Source organism: Arachis hypogaea, chromosome 9 (genome assembly GCF_003086295.3).
Source record: "Arachis hypogaea cultivar Tifrunner chromosome 9, arahy.Tifrunner.gnm2.J5K5, whole genome shotgun sequence".
In the NCBI taxonomy this organism is placed as follows: domain Eukaryota; kingdom Viridiplantae; phylum Streptophyta; class Magnoliopsida; order Fabales; family Fabaceae; genus Arachis; species Arachis hypogaea.
This window is the reverse complement of record NC_092044.1, coordinates 2,629,601-2,653,370: the sequence shown is the minus strand read 5'-3', so window position 1 is coordinate 2,653,370 and position 23,770 is coordinate 2,629,601. Positions and strand designations below refer to the sequence as shown.

The 23,770-nt window shown below is 34.7% G+C and overlaps 6 protein-coding genes and 2 non-coding genes across 8 annotated transcripts; 4 read left to right on the top strand and 4 right to left on the bottom strand.

Annotated features, from left to right (window-relative positions):
* The first annotated feature begins 127 nt into the window (after positions 1-127).
* On the top strand, positions 128-1,695 carry LOC112709894 (photosystem I reaction center subunit VI-2, chloroplastic). The gene is made up of 3 exons (XM_025761880.2): positions 128-571; positions 977-1,103; positions 1,404-1,695. Exons 1-3 carry the CDS (start codon positions 444-446, stop codon positions 1,581-1,583), a joined length of 435 nt encoding a protein of 144 aa, XP_025617665.1. The 5' UTR covers positions 128-443; the 3' UTR covers positions 1,584-1,695.
* Positions 1,397-4,908, bottom strand: LOC112709893 (rop guanine nucleotide exchange factor 12-like). The gene is made up of 7 exons (XM_025761879.3): positions 4,196-4,908; positions 3,946-4,062; positions 3,665-3,819; positions 3,501-3,575; positions 3,157-3,429; positions 2,719-3,039; positions 1,397-2,572 (listed from the first exon to the last, which is right to left on the bottom strand). The coding sequence occupies exons 1-7, from the start codon at positions 4,497-4,499 to the stop codon at positions 2,192-2,194; spliced, it is 1,626 nt and encodes a 541-aa protein (XP_025617664.1). The 5' UTR covers positions 4,500-4,908; the 3' UTR covers positions 1,397-2,191.
* A 1,729-nt stretch (positions 4,909-6,637) lies between these two features.
* On the top strand, positions 6,638-10,665 carry LOC112709892 (glyoxylate/hydroxypyruvate/pyruvate reductase 2KGR). The gene is made up of 2 exons (XM_025761878.3): positions 6,638-7,339; positions 9,960-10,665. Exons 1-2 carry the CDS (start codon positions 6,917-6,919, stop codon positions 10,476-10,478), a joined length of 942 nt encoding a protein of 313 aa, XP_025617663.1. The 5' UTR covers positions 6,638-6,916; the 3' UTR covers positions 10,479-10,665.
* On the top strand, positions 9,460-9,547 carry LOC112713744 (small nucleolar RNA U30). Its single transcript, XR_003158714.1, has one exon. It is a non-coding gene; the product is annotated as a small nucleolar RNA U30 (small nucleolar RNA).
* On the top strand, positions 9,688-9,780 carry LOC112713743 (small nucleolar RNA U30). Its single transcript, XR_003158713.1, has one exon. It is a non-coding gene; the product is annotated as a small nucleolar RNA U30 (small nucleolar RNA).
* Positions 10,666-12,068: 1,403 nt separating the features above from the next.
* Positions 12,069-12,578, bottom strand: LOC112712778 (uncharacterized). The gene has a single exon (XM_025765696.1). The coding sequence runs from the start codon at positions 12,576-12,578 to the stop codon at positions 12,069-12,071; it is 510 nt and encodes a 169-aa protein (XP_025621481.1).
* Positions 12,579-13,674: 1,096 nt separating this feature from the next.
* On the bottom strand, positions 13,675-16,718 carry LOC112709890 (ras-related protein Rab7). The gene is made up of 7 exons (XM_025761877.3): positions 16,299-16,718; positions 15,762-15,788; positions 15,533-15,632; positions 14,910-15,056; positions 14,745-14,825; positions 14,484-14,629; positions 13,675-13,935 (listed from the first exon to the last, which is right to left on the bottom strand). Exons 1-7 carry the CDS (start codon positions 16,349-16,351, stop codon positions 13,866-13,868), a joined length of 624 nt encoding a protein of 207 aa, XP_025617662.1. The 5' UTR covers positions 16,352-16,718; the 3' UTR covers positions 13,675-13,865.
* Positions 16,719-17,795: 1,077 nt separating this feature from the next.
* Positions 17,796-22,905, bottom strand: LOC112709889 (proline-rich receptor-like protein kinase PERK15). Its single transcript, XM_025761876.3, has 8 exons — positions 22,069-22,905; positions 20,951-21,478; positions 20,430-20,516; positions 20,251-20,321; positions 19,682-19,758; positions 19,360-19,507; positions 18,554-18,715; positions 17,796-18,435 (listed from the first exon to the last, which is right to left on the bottom strand). Exons 1-8 carry the CDS (start codon positions 22,445-22,447, stop codon positions 18,166-18,168), a joined length of 1,722 nt encoding a protein of 573 aa, XP_025617661.1. The 5' UTR covers positions 22,448-22,905; the 3' UTR covers positions 17,796-18,165.
* Between the last annotated feature and the right edge of the window lie 865 nt (positions 22,906-23,770).

The window sequence follows — 23,770 nt, the reverse complement described above, 5'->3', positions numbered from 1 at the left end:
GGGATAATATTTTTTAATTTTTCATTTATAAATTAAAATTAAGCCAAATAATTTTAATAGGAAACTTAAATTGTGTGGCGAAAAACCCATATGAAGAGTGGCAAAAGGGAGGGGAGAAAACTAAACATAGGCAACTATGAAATTATTAGACAAAATTGTTGTAAGCTTTACATAAAAATCCTCCATAGATCCTATGTTGGAATCAGCCAAATGTTACTGTGGACCACAAGAGCTTTTAGAAACTGGATAACCTTATCTATCTTCAAGCCACATGTCACCTCATAAATGAGCATCCCAAATATGCACAAGTAAATGTAGCTTGCCACGTGGCAATATTAGATCCAATCAACAGATCAAAAACCAAAACATCTATGAACAATTTTGCTACCTGACACAGAAAATCTAAGTGAAGTTAGTTACAGAGTGAAACAGAACACATATTCATGGCTTCCCTTGCAACCTTAGCTGCTGTTCAACCAGCTGCAGTCAATGGACTTGCTGGAAGTTCCCTTAATGGAACTAAGCTCTCTTTCAAATCCTCTCACCAAACTTTAAAATCCAAGAAATTCAGGTAACTACCATACTTTTTTTATAAAGGAAAAATTATATATTATTGCACATGTTGAAATTTGACTTGATGAGTATATAAGTATCAACAATTCAACATGGACTCATTTTCTTTTCTTTCTAGAAGAGAAAGAAGAATGACCCTTAAGGATGATTAGTTTTTAATTAGTATAATTGAGACTAACAAGTATAGTTGGTTAGCTACATAGTTTCTGCCACTAGTGTATATACACTAGTATTCTACTTATGGTGGGTTTTTTTTCCCTTATAATTCAACTATTTTATATAGTTAAAAACTGAAAACTGATTATTTTTTTCCTCCTTAAATTTTCTTTCAAATTCTTGGCTCTTTCATTTTTTTTTTCAACATTGAATGAATGCTAATAGAGTATGACATTAACATTAACAGGAGTGGTGCTGTGGTAGCAAAGTATGGTGACAAGAGTGTGTACTTTGATTTGGAGGACATTGGCAACACTACAGGGCAGTGGGATTTGTATGGTTCAGATGCACCTTCACCTTACAACCCTCTTCAGGTTCATCTCATCATTTATGCCATCTCCATCTTTTCTAGCTGCATTGAAAATTATCTACTTGTTTACACAAAAAGTTAGCTATCAAACCGGTTATCCGTATAGAATACATTTTGAAATACGAAATAATATATAACAAAAATGTGCAAAAACAACACATGTAATTATTCAGAAATAATGTTTGTTGATCACTGATCTAGTTAAAATATTTTGATATTACGATTTTGAATAATGGTCTCAAATTTCTATCTTTCTTGTGGCACAAGTATGTATACAACTAATTCATTGAAAATGGATCTGCAGAGCAAGTTCTTTGAGACATTTGCTGCTCCATTCACAAAGAGGGGATTGTTGCTCAAGTTCTTGATCTTGGGAGGTGGTTCAACACTTGCATACTTCAGTGCCACTGCTTCAGGTGACATTCTCCCAATCAAGAAGGGCCCACAACTCCCACCAAAGCTTGGTCCACGTGGCAAGATCTAATTTGATACCACCTTTTCCATGTTTCTTGCTTTTTCATAATATGTAAAGTGTGATGACTGATGACTACTACATCCTATTATTATTATTCAAACATGTTTAATTTTTACTTTTATCAGCCTCATGCATTGCTTTGGTTTTCTAATTAAGACCTAAATATCCACAAACCAATATCAGAGAAACAATGGAATCAAATATATTTAGAACAATGGTTTTCATTCCACAATTTTTGGAAGCTATTTAGTTAATAAATAACAAGGTTTTTTCTTTTGTAATAGTACATATACAATGAGAATTCTTTGAATTCATCTTTGCAGCTGCATGACTACAAATCCTTCCTACACTGAGGATACAGTATGTTACAAACATTCAGCTTTTGTATATATTCACTTCTATGTACAAATTGAAAGATAAAATTAATAGTTATCAAATAATAATCAATCAAGTCTTTGAAGAACACCCTCAATGGAGGCCTAATTGTTCTTCTTGAAGACTTTATATATTTATAAATATATATAGATAGATATACTCTTCTACCTTGCTTTCCCTGCTTCCCTATTTCGGAACCAGTTTCATCAGTTGTCATACTATTAGTCCTTCATTTCGCGGCATTAATGGCGTGAAGTTGGACTTCTCATACCTCCCAAGGAATCAAGATAGGAAACCTTCTTATCAGTTGTTACATTTGGAAGCTTCTGGCCTTTTCCATTGTCAATATCCTTGTAGAAGTCGTCTGTAGCCGCGAAAGGATCCTTATTACTGTGATCACCACCATTCCAACCCATGAAATCCGAGAGAGTCATCGAACCACTGTCTGCATCATCTTTAGGAGTTGTTGGAGCCCTTGGAATTGAGCTCTTTGCAGCATTACTCTTCCTAGGATTTTGAGTTTGTTGATCTGCATATTGTACATCTTCTATTCTTGAAAGCACTGTATAGGCCAAACTTTCCAATATTCTTGAATAGCTTTCGAGACAAGCTTGCCCCACATCCTGCCATGGCAAAAGAGATCCCCCTCCATGAATTTAGTCTTATCATAAGGCTAAAAGGCTAATTAGAAATTTAGATTGTGGGTTGCAATTCTTTTAGATTCTTTTAGAAATTGTAAATAGTAAAGTTGTTCTTAGTTAGGCCTTACCCTGTTGAATTGGATTTTGCTTATATCCAATGCAGATTGAGGAGCTCCGGGGAAACGATGCTTAATGAGAAGCAAGATGGTTTCTGCTCTGTCTTCAAATTGTTCTCTTTTCTCCAGACTCACAGCAGAACTCCAAGATGATTTTGAGTCCTTTTGGTTCATCTTCCTCCTCCAAATTACCATTGAAGCCTCAATTCTGTTCTTCAGATCAAGGATCTTGTGTTCTGATGACAAGTCCACAGTTGATAGGAACTGGTCCGGATCGAAAAATTCAACTGTAATGCTCCGGTAGATCGATTCACCTAGACTTGATCTTCCATTCTAAACAAGAAGAAAAGAAAAGATTAAGAAGAAGCTATAACATCACTATTTCAATGCACTATTTTGTCTAAATGAAAGTAATATCTAAATACTTTTTAATATTTATGTCAAACTTACCTTGGGTAGGGAATCAATGTAGCTTTCAGGGATCTCCATTTCTGATAGAGTTTGAGCATTTATGGCCATGGCTGCTTTGAGGACTTGGTTGACACTATCTTTTTGGTACTGCAGAAACCTTCTTGATGCCTCAGATAAACCATCTACTGGAACCTTAGGTGTAGGCAACCACCACTTGTCATCATTCTTTCCTCCATCTTTCTCCGAATCATCCGAAGCATCCTTCTTTACATAATAGAACTCTTGCTTCTCTTGGAAGCCATCTAAACATTCCTGCTCAGCCATTGAATGTTAGTTGTCTGAGTTAACCAACAATCAAATTAAATCAAATTGAAACTACTTACAAGAAGCATTGTATCAAGCTTTTTTAAGGCAGGGATATTCATGTGGAGATCAGTTCTTTGTCGCGTTGTCATGATCTATTCAAATCAAATATGAGTTTCAATCATAAAAGGGAACATATATAGGACTAATCAGCTTTAATTTAATCCAATTCAATTTAATTAACCTCCATGGTTGTGCCATCCTTGTTCTTTTGTTGTTGAGGAACCATTTCAACAATGTATTCAGTAACTGATAGAAGCCAATCAATTTCTTTCTTCCACTTTGCTTTCCTCTCCGGAGGCATCGGCTCTAGGCGTCGTTGCTCTCCGAAAATTGAAGCTGCATTTGAAACAAGAAAAAAATGAGAAAATTTTTCAAACATTTCTATCATCATCTTAAAAAGAAAAAGGGAAGAACACAAATCTTTTGTCCTCATGCTTCAAACAATGTCAAAATTAAAAGTACCTGCAAGATTTGTGAATGCATTTGACAAGGCCAATGCAGATGAAACACCTTTTCCACCACCAGACATATCTTCACCCAATAGCAACTTTGCAAATCTCTCCTTCATTTGTTCCATTTCTGAAACATGTTGTTAATCATATATCATATGAAAGCAAACATATTACAATATGATGAAAAGTGCTTCTAAATCAAAATGCTGTAAATCAAATCATAGCAAATTAAAGCATAGCATATGTTATGTTTTTCTTACCCTGCAGTAGCTTGTCTTTTTGTTCTTTGAGTTCAATTTCTTCCTTGCTCATAACCCTTGGCTTAGCTGGAGTAGCAGCAGGACTCTTATTATTATTGTTGTTGTTGTTTTTGTTTTTATCTAATTCATTGAGCTTTGATCCTTGACTCTTTGATGAAACTATATCTTCTTCAGTAACATCCAATTTGCTAGCACTCTCAATGCTCAAACTTTTTGTATGCCTACCTGTGTTCTCAAACATTCCTTTGAAATGGAATAGTTTGGATTTATAACTTTCATGTTCTTGTTCCAATGCCTTCACCATCTTTTCTTTCTTTCTTTCTTTTTTTCTTCTTTTGAATAATATACAAATATATCTCCTAATGATGTCTAACACAGAATTCTTTGTATCTATGGCTTTCTTCCAAGGAGTAATGGTTATATTTTCAAGCAAGAACAAAACATGGAGGGTGAAGAAAGAAACCAGAAAGAACTTTGTTCCTTCATGAAATAGGAGTTATTGTAAAAGAAATGGTGCATTTTGTTCTTTTAGAAGTTTTGAGAGTTTGAAGAGAGAAAAAAAGGGTTGGAGGTGATTATTTGATGGGGTTTGAGTTGGTTTTATTTTCTTTTTTTGTGCTGAGTTCATTGAACGTGGGGTGCATGTTAAATTGTTGATAGATAAAGAAAAAATATATGAGATAAGATTATGTGGGTTTAAGATTTGTGGAAGAAACAATTTTTTTAATGATTATATTAGTATAACATTATTTTACTATGTTATGTTATTAGATGTGAGGGTTTAATTGGATGGTTAATTACTTAATTTAAGGTTCTAATTTGAGGGTCAAAGTTTGCTAAAGACAGGGGAGGCAGACATGCATGCTTAGCCAATTAATTAATTAACATTGACACAAATTAAACTCACTCTCTTCCATCACTGGATGGTGTTGATGCCTCACTTTAGAATAATTAATTAAGGTTAAGATGCTTCAAGAGTATTAAAAAAATAGAAAATTTCTGATCAGCATTTAGTAAATTATTTTCTTCTTTTTCTCTCTCTCTCTCTCTTCTTTTTGGGATAAAAAAAAAAACATTGGTTCTCAAATTAGACCATAACAAATAATAATTTTAGTTTCTATGTTTCCACGGTATATAAAAAATATAAATTATATAAATATCAGAAAATAGTTACTAGTAGTCAACTATCTGAATATCTTGCTAATACATGTATATGATAGATGATAATAATGTTAAATTTTAGCATGATTCAAATAAATTTTAGAGTAAATTGACAATTAGATCTTCGAAAATATTAATCTTGGACTAATTTGTTTTTGAAGAGAAAAAGTACCAATTAGGTCCTCTAAGATAGTAAATCGTAGACATGTATGTCCTTCTGTCAATAAATAATGCGAAACGAAACTGAATTGTCTATGTATTTCGTTATTTATAATGGTGCATGTCTTGTTACTATCACATGAGTAGGAAAATGATATAGTTTTGAACTTATTTTTTGAGTTTTCATATATCATTTATCAACTGTTTTCTATTTATCCCAAATCATATTAAAATAAGTGAAGTTTCACCCTAAAAATTGTTATCTACATGACTATCTTTCATAAATAGACATGTCAAAATAATTAACAATACATTTAAATATTACCGTTAGATTTTAGTTGATAAATTAATAAAAAGATATCATTTAATTTTTAAGGACCTAATTGTTATTCTACTCTAAATTTTAGAAAGAGAAAAGTAAAACTTTGTAGACTATAAGTGCATAATGTTTTTCAGATTTCTAAGTAAAACTAGTAGGCATTAGGCAATACTGCTTTTGAAGAACAAATATATGTTAATATGTATCAATTTCTAGGTTCATTTTTTTTCTTTCTCTTCTTTTATACATGATGGTGGCATATATATATGCCCAATCCTTCAATATAAAATAGATTTATCATTAATTTAATGACACCAATATAGGATCATTAGGATGTCATAATAGTCCACCTTGTCGTTGCTGCAACTTTTGATCTGGGTATTCCAGAACATCTATTGGTAAAGCAGCTCAGTAAGGCTGTAACCTCAGAATACATATATCTTTTTGATAAACCAAAAAAAATAAATTTCATACTTTAATCTAATAGCAAAAGCACGTGCAACATTTTAAAAGAACAAGTGTTATATTAACTAAACATATTTTATTCGCAAAGAAACATATTTTTGGCCTTGGTGTTCTAAACAGAGAGGATGCCACATAGACTTTTATATCATTATTGCAAAAATATATCAAATTAATCTTTTTAATAATTTTAAAAAATAACATATATATTTAAATTTTGTATTATTTTAAATTTTAAAAAGATAATTAAAAAAATAAATTAAAATTATCAATCACTGCTCATCGTTTATTATTTCTTATCCAAACATTTTTAAAGTGGTATCGACTACCGAGGCTTCTATAATTATAACTTCTATAATTACTAATAATTAGCCAATAGCCATGCTACTGGAAAAGAAAAGAAAAAAAAATAATTTAGAAACACTTGTATAATTTTCTTATTTTGTCAGTAAAATGAAATTTAAAATCGGAAAATAAAACAACAATAATTTTATTGTTAGTGATGGTACGATTGGTACCTATTGTCTCTGCCACTATAACTTTATCTATCTCCATGGAGCTTCAGTGCCTCACAGTTCAGGACAACCATCGCCGCCCTGAAACCCTAACCCTAAAACAATATGGGATCAATCAGCGTCCTTCTCGTCGGAAAAGTCCTTCCATATCTCGAACAAGAGCTCGACAAGCGCTACAACCTCTTCCGCGGTATCGATCCATCGCAGAGGGCCGCCGTGCTTCGCGACCATGCCTCCTCCATACGCGCCGTCGTAGCCAGCTCCAGCGGCGGACCCGATGCGGCGCTCATCGAGGCGCTGCCCAAGCTGGAGATTGTTTCGAGCTTCAGCGTCGGCGTGGATAGAATCGATCTACAGAAGTGCAAGGAGAAAGGGGTTAGGGTTACGAACACTCCCGATGTTTTGACCGATGAGGTTGCGGATTTGACGATCGGGTTGATTCTTGCGGTACTGAGGCGGATCTGCGAGTGCGATCGATACGTGAGGAGCGGGAATTGGAAAAAAGGTGACTACAAGTTGACTACTAAGGTAAATGAAGAACACTCAACACTGTGCTTCATTTCCCTTTTTTTGCATTTACCATTGATGAAATGTGATTGTTCTTTTGCATTTAACTTGAAACTTGAGTAAACCACTAGGTTAATATTGAATCAGACAATTTAACTCCGGTGAATGAAAAAAAATCCAGTGAAATTGTCCATAAAAACGTGGATTGAGTTTTATATTTAATTATTAGGTAGAGACTTAAGCTTATAGTGCTGTATTTTAAGATACACTAACTCCCCTGGTTTTTACCAAGTCTATTAGGAGCTACAAAGAGTGGGTTAGCTTTGTTCCGTCTAGTTGTTGATGGCAATGCTGGACATAACTACAGTCTTTTGTTTAGTGTTTGTATTGTAAATCTGGACTTTCTAAAGGCTCCACCTTACTGTGTTGAGCTTTTTTATTTCAAAAAAATAACTCCCCTGGTTCAGAGTTCAAACTTCAAACACCAGACTCTTGTTTTCTTCCCCTCCCCCCCCCCCCCCCCCCCGCCGCTTGGCATGTCTCTTTATCCTGGTTTGCGTCTTTAGTAACTGCTGTTTCAATTCATCAAGTTGCTTAGCCCTTTCAATCAGGATCTGATTTACCTCTTCCAGTGTTGATGGAAGCAAATCCCCCTTCTGCAAAGTAGGAGGCGTTATAATTTTAGAGCTGAAATTCAGCCCACTTAATCACTTGGGTCATTGTCTAGGCTTCTATAAGTGAAACACCCCAATAAGCTTCCAAAAAGTTGTTCGCCTCTTTGGTGTGGCATTCCATTTGAGGATTGTAGGCTGTGCTGTGCTTCAAAGTAGTCTCAGCCAACCTAGACATCTTTGAAATGATAGATTTGGGGAACTCATGTAGTGATACTACATCCTTGGCACTAAAAGAGTGATACAAGGCTATGAAATGTTCATATTCCGCGAGCCTATCTCTACCTCTACGAGGAGGATATCAACCCCCCATCGCATGCTTTCCGTTGAAGTCCATAGAGATATTAGTCCAACTTGAGACGGAATGGAGAGGGGATGCTAGAGGCCTCCAGGTGAAAGTGTTATGATACTTGTTTCTTTTGACAAGTATCACAGCCCCGGGCATATTACTGAATTGTCCTCTTAATGCCTTCCCCAAACAACCCTCACTAGATTTGTTTGTGGCTTTGTGCTACTAGTCTTTCATACTTGGCAATAAAAGTATTTAACTAATGGAATAAGTTTAGTCTCACAAAAGGGTCTACAATTCTTCATTCTTTGAAACGGTTGCTGTTTGTTGTCCTACATGGTTTTCAGTTTCTTTCTCTTGGTATGTCTCAAAGTATTTGCATATGGCCGAAAGGCAAAAGACAAAAGTTCAAGTGAAGTTTAGCCTTGGAAAATTTGAGAATACTAACTAAGAATTTAATTTTATTTTTGTAAGCAAACGGGGTTAACTCCCAGAAAGAGAGAGCAAAAGAATTACACATATCGGTGTAAGGTAGCCCCACTAAAATCATCCCCTAAAATTTATCTGAGCACTACAGGGGTGGGGTTGTCAGCAAAGTGAAACCCTGGGTGCATAGTGATACTCTCCTTTGCCTTCCAATCTGCTTAATGATAGACCCAATAAAGGAAGAAGCCCAATAAAGAATTTTGAGGGGTAGGGGTGAAGGACTTAATCCACATCATTAACTGTGAGCCCAAAAGTTTAGTCCAATTATAAAAGAATTCCTCTCAAGACAAAAAAAAAACAGATTTACTCTGACCCAAAGAAAAAGAGAGCCATAAAACGAACAAGGATAAAAAACCCTAAATCTTCAAGCTGCAGCGCCGCCTAACACGAGCTATGGTTCGTGGCGGGGGCTATTAAACGTGTAACTTTGAAGTGTTCTGGTATTATAATTTATAACTCCTTCATTAATCATTATCGTCATCTCTGCTAAAGATACAAGCTCGCCTATCCTAGCAATGACGACACCGAATGAAGAATATATAAGAAACCAATTTGCTTCTCTCTCTCTCTCTCTCTCTCTCTCTCTCTCTCTCTCTCAAACACACACACACACATATGTAGATGACAATATGTAAACATTTAAACGTTACTAGTTTGTTTGTTTTCCATTTTGAAGTGAAATAGTGAATAGAAGGTGCTGTGATGATGATATGAAATAATCTCGTTAATCTGAGATTTCTTTTGCTATGAGGAGAACAATTCTATCCATTCATTCTTCTGAGCACCTTTTATTCTATTATTCTTCATATATTGTTCTCTCCGTCTCCATTAATCTCATCATTCTCATGTATATGTAAACAGTTATATCTTACTTGTTTGTTATTTACTTACATTTTTGAATTGAAACTATAAATAGGAGAAGGTGCTGTGATGATGAGATAAAATAATCTCGTTAATCTGAGATTTCTTTTGCCATGAGGATAATTTTTCTCATCCATTCATTTTTTTGTCTGAGCACCGTAAACAGACTGCCTAACAATTTGTACTATTCATAGTGGTCTTAGAAAATAAGACCCGAACGATCTATCATCATCACATTATAATTTGTTTTATACGTGCACACATACTCTTTTGGGATCCCATTTGCTTTTGCAATGGCAAATTTATATTTATTTGTATAATATTACCCTTGCAGTTCTCTGGCAAAACCCTCGGCATTCTTGGGTTGGGAAGGATTGGCGCAGCAGTTGCCAAGAGAGCTGAAGGATTCGACTGTTCAATATGTTATTACTCCAGAAATGAAAAACCAGATTCGAAGTACAAGTACTATCCAAGTGTTGTTGAATTAGCCTCCAACTGTGATGTACTGGTTGTTGCCTGCCCTCTTACGCCGGAAACACATCACATAATCAACCGGGAGGTGATAAATGCTCTCGGTCCAAAGGGTGTTCTGATCAACATTGGGCGAGGCAAGCACGTTGATGAGCCGGAGCTGGTGTCTGCACTGCTTGAAGGTCGCCTAGGAGGAGCTGGGCTAGATGTGTTCGAGAAAGAGCCTCATGTCCCCGAAGAGCTGTTTGGGCTTGAAAATGTTGTTTTGCTGCCTCATGTTGGAAGCGCCACAGTTGAAACTCGGACTGCAATGGCTGACCTTGTCCTTGACAATCTGGAGGCTCACTTCCTCGGAAAGCCCCTCTTAACCCCATTGGTTTAATTTGATGCCATCTATTGAACTATCAAAATAACTTTGATGCGCCTTCATTTGGCTACAATAATTTTTTCGGACGTTAAACATTGATGATTGTGGGAGCATTGTTGAGCGTATTGCTTGTTACTTCGGGTTGTATGCTCGAGTTTGTTAAGATCGTAGCAATAGAATTCGGAATTCCACTTAGGACTCACTGGTATCTTTATTTATCTTTTATTTCCTGGCTTTTACATACCTTTTTTCTGGTCCAATTATGGGAAAATATTAAATGCTTTTGAATTCAATTTTAGTGTTTGAAACAAAAATGCTTTTGAATTGTTTTTTTTTTTAAATCAATTTCAATTTAAATAGACCTAATTTAAAATTTCATTCTATTGGGATTTTATTTAAAATTTAAAATATCTTTATAATAAATTACTTCTTTTTTAACCTTCTCTTAAATGCTTTTAACCTTTTAACACAGACTGCTCTTTTCTTTCACTACTTTTGTTCCTTTTCTTTTCTTTTAATTCACTCAATATAATGTATATATATTTTTTGGAAAGTCTACCATCTAAAAAAAAAAAGTATAGATTTTATGTTTAACAACTATTTCTGAACAAGTGAAGTTGTGTCAATCATGACAATAATAAAAAATGCACAATTACACTAATAAAAAATACACAATTTTATTTTATTTTACTGATATAATTAGTTGTTATAATTTGTTGTTTAATAACTAGCTTTTTTTTACTTGCTAGATCGATAGACCTCAATAGTTTATGTTTATTTTTTTGTTATTGGTTGTCATTATAATCAACCACGACAAACTATTTAATTTTTTAATTAATAACAATGTTTTCTAAATTTAATATTTTTAAATTAATACAATTTTTGTTTTTTTAAAAAGGATGAACATATTTTAGTTGAAAAGAAATTTAGTTAAAAAATATAAATTTTTAAATTATTTTATATAATTTAATAAATATGATGTATTAATAAAAGATAAAATTATCTACTATAAAATTTTAATTTATTTGATAAATATTTTAAACAATAAAAATTAATTTAATTTTATAATTTTATTAATTCATTTCAAATACTAAAATTCAATTCTATACCATTAAAAATACTTAAACAAGCTGTGAAAGTTGAAACACATCTAAACACCATTTTCGTAACACATTTAACAGGGTCTAAATTAGAGGCAACCATTTTCAGCTTAAACGTCTTATCTGGGGACTTATTTTCCCAGAAATTATTGGATACAAGTAAAATCTTATGATCTTATCAAAGGTGTCACCATACATGTTGTTTCTAACATGAATTTGCAAATGTAGTTACAAATTGGGCGTTAATTCTGATATCAACAATGACTTTAATACAACTAGACTGAATTTATTGAAAATCAAAGGGATATTCGCTCTCGAACAAAGATCTCAAGGAAAGAAAAACAACCTCAAGATTTGAAGAAAGAAAGACATTGACGTTGCAGCTACAGTTTACAAAACACCAATTTCTTAGTAACGGAGAATTAAGAGAATCTGGCCATAATGAAAACAAAAAACCAGGGCTATCCAGAACAAAAACCGACGGAAATTTCAACTTTTCAGCGTTTCATACATAGCCTTCAGTTAAAGTAGGTTTCTTCTCTTCTTCTTCACAGTTTTTCTTCTTATTCTTCTTTGCATCATCGTCAATTCCCAAATCTTGCAATTCATCAATGCAAGGTGCTTCTTCACCTTCCCCCAATTTAGCTCCTTCTCCAACCACAATTTCGTCCACAACCTCTTCCACTTCGCAGCTGCTACCACCAGAGACCTTCACCTCATCGCCACCTTCTTCGCATCCTTTCTCGACGGAACATGCTCCGGGCGGCTCGATCCCAATCACGGCATCGGAGGTTCCCTCGGCTGCGGCTGGCCACGGGTCGTTGACGCAATCTCCGGCAGTCTCGTCATCGTCATCGGAGAAAATCGCGGCGGCGGACTTCACGGCAGCGGCTGCTTTGAGGAATGCTTGGTGGATGGATTCAGGCGGAAGAGCACAATCTTCGAGGCCTGCGTCTTCGAGGCGCGGGGGTAGGATCTGGTGCAGTAACCCGTGTTGTTCTTTGGTTGACTCCATTGGAAAATCAGGTTCCAATTCCGAATTAGATTTTTTTGTGATTTTTTAATTTTGGGAAATGAAACCCTATTTGCTAAATCTCAGGGAGGAAGCGGTTGCTATATTAGGCTCCGGAATGTGGCGGTGAATGGCGATGCTGCTTCTGTGACCATCGAGAAACTTCCATGGGCTTCGTGAATTTGAGCTTTCTGCTGATTTCTTATTTGATTTTTTTTTTTTTTGTGCATATCAGGTGGCCTAAAATTCACCAGCATCTGCCCCTACTAAAAAAATGTGAGGAGTAAATTTTTTTTATTAATATTAGTTAACACTTTAAGTTAATATTTTATTTTTATATTATTAAAATTTAAATTTTAAAATTTAATAGAAAATTTTTTTATTGGTCAAATATTGAAATAAAAATGTTGTTGGTTAAATATGACTGAAAAAGACAATTGCTCCAAAGCTTATCTAAATTTAGAGGGTAAATACATACTGTAAAATGTTAATTGTGTTGTGTTGTGTTGTGAATGTGAGCATGTGATTATTGCGATTTGTGCCACTATCAAAAAGGAATTATGAAACAAAAAGTCTCATAATGGAATCCATTAGGACACTTTGTAATCTTCGGAGGAAGGAGTATCCTGCACGATTTGGAATCTTCCATTTGAATATCAAATGAGGGAACCTTGAAAATTGGAGGAGCCTAAGACAAAAAATAACATGTAGTGATGTACAATGCACAATATGATGATTACTTAGAAGATTAAACGTGCCATAGAATCATATTATTTTACTAATCATATACCAATAAATAATTCATGTAAAACATTCTTTATTTTGTTTATAAGTTAATATATTTGCTCAGTTTTCTCCAATTATTCTTCAACCACCCTTCATCATTTTCTTATCTAATTACAGCCAAATTAAATTAACCTTGAATTGAGTTCTCTATTCTGAGTTGTAAATTTGTAATGCAACTAGATACTCAATTTGAATTTGAAACCTCTTGTTAATAGCTCAGTCAACATTTTCCCAAGTTTGAATGAAAGAGAATGATTGTGCTAGGCTATTTAAGCTTAATAACCAAACAGAAAACTTGTCAAATGCAAAACACTTACATCAAAATTAAAATATTTCACTTCAATATGATAGCTCAACAATACACAAATAATATTCAGTATACATGACAGAGAATTTGTTCCTGGTTTTACATAGCTAATGTTGTTTTAGCTGACTAATAATGAATTTGTCAATGTCTTGTACTATGGCACCAAGCAAAGCTGATCCAGATTGAACATTCTACTCTTAACATTCACAGCCTGTGGATCTCTGCTGTCGACCACCACCACCAACATCGATTGAGTCAGGGAGGTACCTGATATAATCAACACAATACACCATACTTAAGTCTTGTGATGATTAAAGTAAATTGTTTATCTTAAAGGGAAGTGGAATCATAAATCATTTCACATTCAAATGTACAACACCCTATAAATCATTAACTAGTAAATATTGAATAATGACATGTACAGAAATTGAAATTGATTAGAGAAAACCCATGGACAAAAATTGATTATCTAATGTGTATTCATTTTCCTTTTTTTTTTTTTTTGGCTTTTAGGATTTTGTGAGGTAAATAACTAAAACAAGGAATCTTTTTAGTAGTATTATAAAGCCACCATAACCATGGAGGTTTAGGAGTATAACTAGAACCAAGACAGAATCTCCAGCACCGGAAGCTACTATCTTTCACTATTCTTTTGTGAGAGAATTTGACAGTGCGACATAGCTCTCGTGAATTTTAGGAGGGTTATAACCTTAATGACAAAGATTAGTTTCGAGAAAGCACGGGAGAAGTTCCCGAGGGTGGATATCCAGTCCAATAGGAAATGAAAACAGAAGAATGAATCAATGAACACTCACATTTCTTCTTCAGGTTCGTTCTTGAGTGCATTCTTGGCTATACACTGGAAAGCAGCTTCAACATTAAATCCTTCTTTTGCAGAGGTCTCGAAGTACGGAATGTTTCCCTTGGAAGCACACCATGCCTTTGCTTTCTTCTCAGAGATCTGAAACGAGAAAGACATCATAATAGAGGAACTTACAAATGGAAAGTTTTTGAGAAAATTGCACAGAACTTTTCATAGGAGGCAATAAGTGACAATAATGACAGGAGTAACTTACAACTCGGCTGTTTCCACCATCGACATCTATTTTGTTCCCCAAGACAACAAATGGGAAGTTTTCAGGATCAGATGGACTAGCCTGAAAATGAAATCATTTACTTGAGCTTCTCAATGTTCTTTAACAAAGGGAAGGCCACAACATCAGAGAATGATAAAAGGTCACCTGAATAAGAAACTCTTCTCGCCAGTGATTAAGGTTCTCAAAAGATTTCATGACATTTACATCATATACAAGGACACAACAGTCTGCACCCCGATAGAAAGCCACACCGAGACTCTGAAAGCGCTCTTGACCAGCAGTGTCCCAAATCTATAAGTAAAACGAGATACCTTACCATATTCTTCAAACAAATAGAGGAATTCACAACTATTCAATGAACAGCATATAAAAAAGAGAGGCAGAAATTGAACTTATATCCCGTAGAAAGTACCAGGCACTTACCAAATTACTATCATAAACCATTCATAATGGTCATCATTTCTTTAATCATAGAGATTAACCTCACCACAAGAAACAAAGAATTCCAAGAAAACAGAATATTTAGTCTGTTTTCTATTATTTTCTTTAGAATGAGACTGTAAAGATCATCCATCAAAACTCTAATGAACAGAATGGTCAATAACAAGAACAGTTTAAAACATGCTCTAGCTATGTTCAGCAAGATATTACAGAGATATTACAAAATAAAGCGATGATCAGTGTGAAAACTAATTCGGATAATGAACAATCCGATAGTGAAATAGATCAATACAAGAATTGTTTTTCATCTGAAAGGGATTCTTCACCTGCAATGTGAACAACCTATCTTCAAACTGAACTTCCTTGGTTAGAAAATCCGCACCAATGGTAGCCTTATACTGATTACTAAACTTTCGATTCACATACCTACATGCAGAGATGAGAAACGAAAATCATGATCTTGATAATGCAAATCAAACAAACCAGCATTCATCAAGCCATTGCTAAATGTACTATAACAAAATGCTTATGAAAGAAAATGAGTTTCGGGCATACTGATTCATCAATGATGTTTTGCCAACCCTGCCAAAATGAAGGGGAAAAAACAAAACAAAAACCAAATAAATTATCATCAGCAAAGAGAGATTGGATGAATAACACAACAAACAATTGCATCTGACTGATATAGTAACCTTTCAAGCATTTGCACGCAAAGACATAATATTAAACTAAGCCCTCTCAGAATATTGCAAAACTATTGAATCATAACAGAATTTTGCTTTCATGTAACACATGTTTTGTAAGAAAGTTCTATGTTTTCAAGAATCCAAGAAACTTTCATACAATTCAAGTCTCATTTCTTCCTCCTCCAATCTTCAGCATCTCATAAACTATATCTTTCATAGTTTTTGCTAACAAACCAAGAAGAAAAAAAATAAACTTTTTCTTAAAAATATACACTTCAAAGAAAAATGCACCACCCCTTTTCAGTTTTTCCTTTCTGGGTATGATATAAAATAAACCAAAATTTAATTAATTAAAAAAGAATTCAAATTTCATATATATACACAAAAAAAAAAAAACATGCATTACCCGCTATCTCCAAGGATTATGACCTTTAACAACATGCGCCGTCTTGATGCCATGGATCGAAATACAATCTGTGGAACTTTGTTTTCAGCTGGAAAAAAAAATGAGAATTTGGAACACAGAGATTGAGATGTGTTTTGTGTTTGTGGAACAAGAGTTTTTGAAAGACAGGTGGAAGAGAGGAACAGGAATAGAAATTTCAATTTCAATTATAATTACAATTACAATTACTGAATTAAGATGAATAAATAAACTAAACAAAGGGTGACAGCTAAGATAAGAAATAAGAAGAATGCTGTGAGATTGTTTATTGACTCTCTTCTTTTACCAAAATGCCCACACTTTCCTAATTTAACCTTTTTTATTATTTTTTCTGATATCTCTTAACTCATCAGGTCAAAAGCTAATTTGTCATTTAACTGTAATGTGTAATCACATTTGTACTCTTTATTTATACTAATCACATGGCAAGATATGTTGTTCTTAATAGTAAAGGAATTAATTAATTAAATGTTCATAGAAGGGCCAACAAAGCATCAAAGGGTGTGCCTTTTTTTTTTAAGATCAAGTGTTCCATTAGTAGTGATAGGATACAGGATGGCATGCTAAGAATAGCTTTAATAAATGACTGTAAAACTATAACATAACACTATAAACTACATCATATAACATTAATGAAATCAAGTATATAGACCAAGTGACATTATCATATTAAATATTCAACCCCAAGTTTAGTAGTTCAATTTTTTATCTCCATTATGTGAATGACACGTATATTCTATGGTTTATTCTTATATGTTCTTTAACGTTCTTTATTCCATAAAGAGTATTATATTCTTTGTCAATTAAATAAACAAATTTTATTTTTCTATTTATTATATTTTATATCAATAATTTAAATTTAAAATTTACCGTTTAAAATTTATAGTTTAAGTGCTTTATTTTTTACCTTTAGTAACAATTTAGTTTTCAAAAATGGCTGTTCTTCATAATTTTTTCTCAAAGAATATTAGCATTTAACGTATTTTACTGTTTTTCTTTTACTATAATAATAATAATAATAATAATAATAAAATTAAATTGGAATAGTAGTTAACTCATTAATCCGTTTAAATAAGTGTAAAAAGTTCAAATCTCATCTTGGGCATAACAAATTCATTAGCTAATAAAAAATCCTTAAATAAAGTTTCGATCTGCGACGAATTAGTGGTTAACCTGCTGGAGACTGGAGTAGAGATACCATGAAAAAACCAAAATAAATAAATAAACAATATTGATAACGATGACGATGATGCTGTTTAAACTATTTAAATTTGCTTAATTGCGCTCATAGAGTTATTGAAGTCACACAACCATTACTCCCAATACCAAAAAGCACGAAACGTTACATTCAAATATGGTTCTCCTTGCTGTCATGAATCAATAACTCCTCCTGTCATAAACTGGAGATATCATACAATATCATGCTCTCTATATAATTACAGAAAGACCGTGAAATAATTGCCTTAATCAACAATCCTTAATACCCTCCAAGTCTAATATGATGCATAATCACAAAGTTAACCAAATAAATACAGAATCATCCCTACATATCCTTAGTTCTTTTGAATCACAATGTTAGCCTTCCCAGTTAAGTAAACGTTAGTAGCATAAAAGTGTGAATCAAATTAAAGCTTACAAAATAATTCAGCATTCATACTTGAGAAACAAGTTAGACAGCAAAACCATTAAAGAAAAAGAATGAAGCAACATTGGCTACTGCATATTATGAGCACAAGCAAGCCATTGCATACTTCTCTCTACCTGCAAAATCTACCAACACATATGTACCAACAATGCTCGTCGATGCGAGCGGGACATAATATCTGGATTAAATCCTTTCTGTCTCTTGTGTGTTTTGCAGGCCTGAACTGGTTGAAGCAGATGGATGTTGACCGTACTCGCTGCTCGGTCCACTGTACTCGCTAGTGCCATGCTCTTGGCTTTCAAGTGCCAGCTTCCTGAACTTCTTTAGGTCTTCATTGTATTGACCGGCGTCATAGTTTAAACTCTCAAAGGAACCAAAAACTCTGCTGTGCCCCGGTGTGCCCCCCTCGTACAGATCCTCTAGAGAAATATTTCCTTCTAGAGCTCGAACAACCTGCTTAACACAATTTTATCATTGTTATGCCAAACAATTAGAAGTAAGCTTCAAAATCGTTTAAGAATGATAGATCACAAGTTTCTTATAAACACATCTTTTGACTAGGTAAACTCACCTGGCTCATTCGAGGCCGGCGCCTGGCTGAATGGCGCACACACGTTGCGGCACATGCAGTCATTCGAGTCAGCTCTTCACGATCATAATTTGTCTGCAACCTTGGATCTAGAAGTCCACTAAAATTTCCAATTTCCAAAGCTTGGGAAAGTAAGGGCCTTGCCTATAATATACACAATAATTTAGTACATAGTTACAATTGGACAGTTTCTCCCATTCTTCACACAAGTTCAATACAACATTTGGTATTGGAAACCAGTTATCTGAGACCAAGTTAGAAAGCTAATATGAACTAGATAACCAATAGATAAGAACCAATCCGATTTTTATTATGCTAGATACTTTCAACTTCAAAATTGGACTCACGTGCAAGCATAGGGTGAATTTCGTTTGCATTTTTTTTTTCTATTTTCATTATTAATGGTTTTGTTTTCAGGATTTTGTGAAGAAAAAAGAGAAAACAAGACACTGGAAATGAAAACAGAAAAATGAAAATTCAAATCAAATGCACCCTAGTTTTCCAACTTCCTAACCACCCTCAATTAATATGGTTTTTATCAAGATTGCCAATGTGACTGAGAAAAGGGGTAAAAAAGCATCCAAAATGAACAGATAAAAGGCTTGAGAGATGCATATAAAACACTGGCCACCCAAATATAGCAATCAACTTCACTCCTCTCACAAAGAGGATTGGACACAGGAAAGTTAGACACCTATCATAAATACTATGTTTTCAAGTCTAAAGCTATACAAATTATAATAATAACATATAAACATCCATGCAGTACAGTACAGTACACTACACACCCATTCAACCATGCTGTCATCTGTGAAAGATTCAGTTTTATCAACAGGTTTTCGACCGGTAATCAACTCCAAAAGCACAACACCATAGGAGAAAACATCTGACTTCTCTGTGAGTTTCCCACTAGCAGCATATTCAGGAGCCAGGTATCTGTTGAATGAATTTGGAAATTCACTGAGATAATTCTAGAACAGCAAATATAAAATGTAAAAGTAAAATCAACCTAACTTACATCCAAATTAAGAAATATAAATATATAATACATAAATTATAAACCCTCCTAACCAGACTCGAGAAAAGAATACAAATGGTGATGCATCCTACCCAAAGGTTCCCATCACTCGAGTAGAGACATGGGTATCTGTGTCTGTTGAAAATTTGGCTAGTCCAAAATCTGCAACCTGAAGGGACGATAAGGGAATATTATATTATTACATACACGATATGCTTGGATAGGGAAGCGCCAAATGAGATGATGAACAAATTTTTAGTTCATTTAACTATTCAATTATTCATTATACTCCATTTTAAGTCCCTTCTACTTAGGGAAATTTTGAGGTCTAAGGAAGACGGAAGGTTCCTTCTTTTCCTATTGCAGAAACCATTTTAAAGAGGGAGTGGGATATAGTTTCCAATTAATCCACCTGTTCCTCTTGTTCACCATTAAAACGAGAGGACCTTTGATCCATTGGCTTTGTTTGCATCCTATATCATACATAGCTTTATAAATCATACATATGTTATGTTGTCATTAGAAGAACAAGTATAGCCTACCTCAATGGCACAGGCAAATGAACAAGAAAACAAGGTTTCTTTAATTTTAAAACATTAATTAAGGATTTGAATTTCTATTTATATGTCAAGGAATGCAGTTCAAAGGTTATAAAGTTTACCTTTGCCTCAAAACTATCATCAATAAGGATGTTAGATGCTTTAATGTCCCGATGTATGATTTTAGGGTGACCTAAAAAGATATTAGAATGATAGAAGTAAATTTTGAAGTTAGTATCACGAACAAATAATTTTTACCAGATTTTAAGCAGAAACTTATTTCCAAGTAAGGTAAACTCACAATCCTCATGCAGGTAGGCCAATCCCTTTGCAGCTCCAACTGCAATCTTCATCCTCGTTGACCAGTCCATAGTCGGTCTGTCCTTTGCTGGAATGATATTCGTATGATACCAAAAATTATTAATAGTGACGTGCGAGTAAGTTTATCACACTTTAAACAAGACAGTGTAGTCCTAAACCTTAATTACCAATCCAATCTATTTAAACTCAACTCCACAAAATTTTTAAACCACAATTCTGCATACGAAAACAATTTTATTACACACAGAAGCTATACTACTCAAAATATGCGTACACCTGAAGTTCATCACATTTATTAGAGAATGATTGGAGTAAATCCTATGTATAGGAAGAAAAGGGAAATTGCATACCATATAGGTGAAAAATTAAATTTTGTCCTTCATTCTACATTATCTATGTATGCATCATGCATCATTCTTCATAAATCAAAAGTGCTAATATATGTGGGGGGAAGAGGAGATAAAGATTTAACTTTGGAGCAACGAATGGAAAATATCTTACCATGCAAATGAAACTCAAGTGTTTTATTTGGCACAAACTCATAAACAAGCATCCTTTGGCCACCTGAGACGCAATATCCAACTAGGGAAACAAGATGCCTGTGATGGACACGGCTAATGACCTCGACTTCTGCATGAAACTCACGCTCCCCCTGTTTACTCTCGGATTTCAGCTGCTTAACAGCAACAGTTTTTCCATTTGGAAGAACTCCTTTGTGGACATAGCCAAAACCACCTTGACCAAGAAGATTTGAGCCGGAGAACCCTTCTGTTGCCATTGCTAACTCATCATATGTAAAAGTACTCTGAGATAGAGACAAGGACATGCCAGAAGACTGAGACATGTATGGCCGCTCAGACCCAATACCACTGCTGGTAGCTGAAGAATATGTGGGAAGACTACCAGCAGATGACGACTTTTGGTGATTTGCCACAACCCCAGGGGGTTTCGGAGGCAGCCCTCCTTTACCATCTGTAGAAGGAGAAGGAGTACTTTGCCATTGCTGAGGTAAGCCACTACCCTGGTCAACTGAAGTAAATTCGCATCAATAATTAGTTCTACTGTGCTAATCAATAATCAATAATTCTATACAAACACAAAACCACATTTCATGCAAACTTATTCTTTTGAATCTAAACTGTGAAAAACTAAACCTAATTACCCTACTATAAAGTTAAAGTTATCACAAACTACTTCCACCAGTTTCAAATAACTGTCTATTTAAACAAACCAGTATAATAAAAGTTCAATGTAGGTTTGATGTATCTGGATACAACAATAGTTTCTCAATCTAAGATGATATATTTGAGGAGCACAGATGTCAATCCACTTGAACTAACTATACATTCGGTCATTCAGTGAAAATTTAGGTCATCCAAACCATAAACTAGCAAAGAAAAGTAACAAGTAACCAATGCTGTATACGAGAAAATCACCAAACTTTCTGAATGCACCAGAACCAGCACAATTGACTAGGATTTTTCAGATTATTTATCATAATCAACGAATCTAAGTTACCCTTCTCTTATGCACTAAGGAAAACGACAATTGAAGTTGACACAAACTAGTGTATATTATTTGACTAATATTTTTGGTTGAGAGAGGGAAAAAGGCCTCACCTTTTGGTTGAGGAAGAGCACCATAGTAGTTGCTCTTCTCAAAACCCTGATTCCTCTTCCTCTTCGCCCTCCTGTAGAAAAAGACGAAAATGCCCCCAATAATAAGCATCGCCGTCGAACCCAAAACCGCCCCTATTATGATTCCGGTCAATGTCCCCTTCGCCAACCCACCGGAATCCGCCGGAGTCAATGGCATAAACGGAGTAGAGTTCACCGAGGTAGGAGCGGTGGATACGAGCGCCGGCGACGGCGGGGAGGCGGTGACATTGGTCGTCGGGGTGGATGCAACCGGAGACGGCGGAGATGCGGCAGACGGGGAAGGAGGAGATGCGGCGGTGGAGTTAGTTCCTGGAGGAGTCTCCGGCGCCGGAGACGACATTTCCGACGAAGCTTCCGGCGAGAACAATAAGATGAAGTAAACCAAAAAAAAGATTTTGAAAGTGTTCAAAAAGAAAAAGAACAAAATGTAGGGATAAAAAGAAAGTGTGAGAAAGTGAAAGGAAGAAAAAAAGAGGGTAAGAAAGAGATTGGAAATTGGGATTTAGGAGAATGGAGGAAAAAGGAAACAAATTTAGTTCACGAAATTATGATAATCACATCACATGGGAATGGGGATTGGATTTGAGAGAGAGAGAGAGGTTTTGGAAGGTGGTGAATGATGATGGTGTTGGGTGGACCCTATTATGAATGTGATGTTTCGTTCTTACTACTACGTTGTTGTTACTGAGTCACTGACTCGGCGTTGAGTGAGTGAGTGACTCGGTCGCTGCAATTTAAGGACAGACAGTGGGAACACCGGAGCAATGTTCTGCGTACGGAAGATTCTTCTGCGGCTTCAACTGTTTTCGAGGATTCAATCTTGTCTTGTAAGAAAAATAAAAATAAAACTTTTTTTTAATTCACTAATAGAATTTGTGCAGAAATTATTTTTAATATGGAAAGGAAAATGGTGTTTTGGTTGAATATTGATATTTGAAGTGTACTACAGTATTGTGAAACTCGTCCAACACGCTCCCCACGTGTTGCACCACGCCCCCCACATGTTGCACAATACGCTGCCACGTGTCCACCACGCCCTCCACGTGTTGGCCAGAATGCTGCCACGTGTCCACCACGCCTCCACGTGTTGCACCACGCCCCTACGTGTTGACTTTTTACCTACAAAATCCACCTATCTGTAATTACACCAAATAATCCCATTTTCCAAAAAAACACCAATATCTCTTCCATATAAAAAAAATCAGCCGAATTTGTGCCTTATTTTCTTTCGTATAAAGCATTTACATATCGAATACATTTTAAACACGATCTGACCATTTGTCCAACATGTGTTTTTATTGTATCTAACCATATCTTAATAAAAAATAAATTTATTTTTAAACACATTTAAAATACTTAAATATCATCACGTGTTAACATATTTAATTTTAAAGAAAGTATAGAAAGTCAAATAGTCTAAACGTACAATATGTACAATAGAAGTTTAGAAGTATTAGAGATATGACTATTAGTGTTACATTATCCTGTCAGGTTACGCTTTTGGGATGAGTGGGTTCATGACATGGTATTAGAGTTCTAAATCCAAAAAATCAAGGGTTTGATCCTTGATGAACTCCAAAATCAACTTAAGTTTTTTGAATGAATAATTTTATGACATGAAATGTTTATTATCCCTAGTATCCGGATTCGATAGTATGAGTGA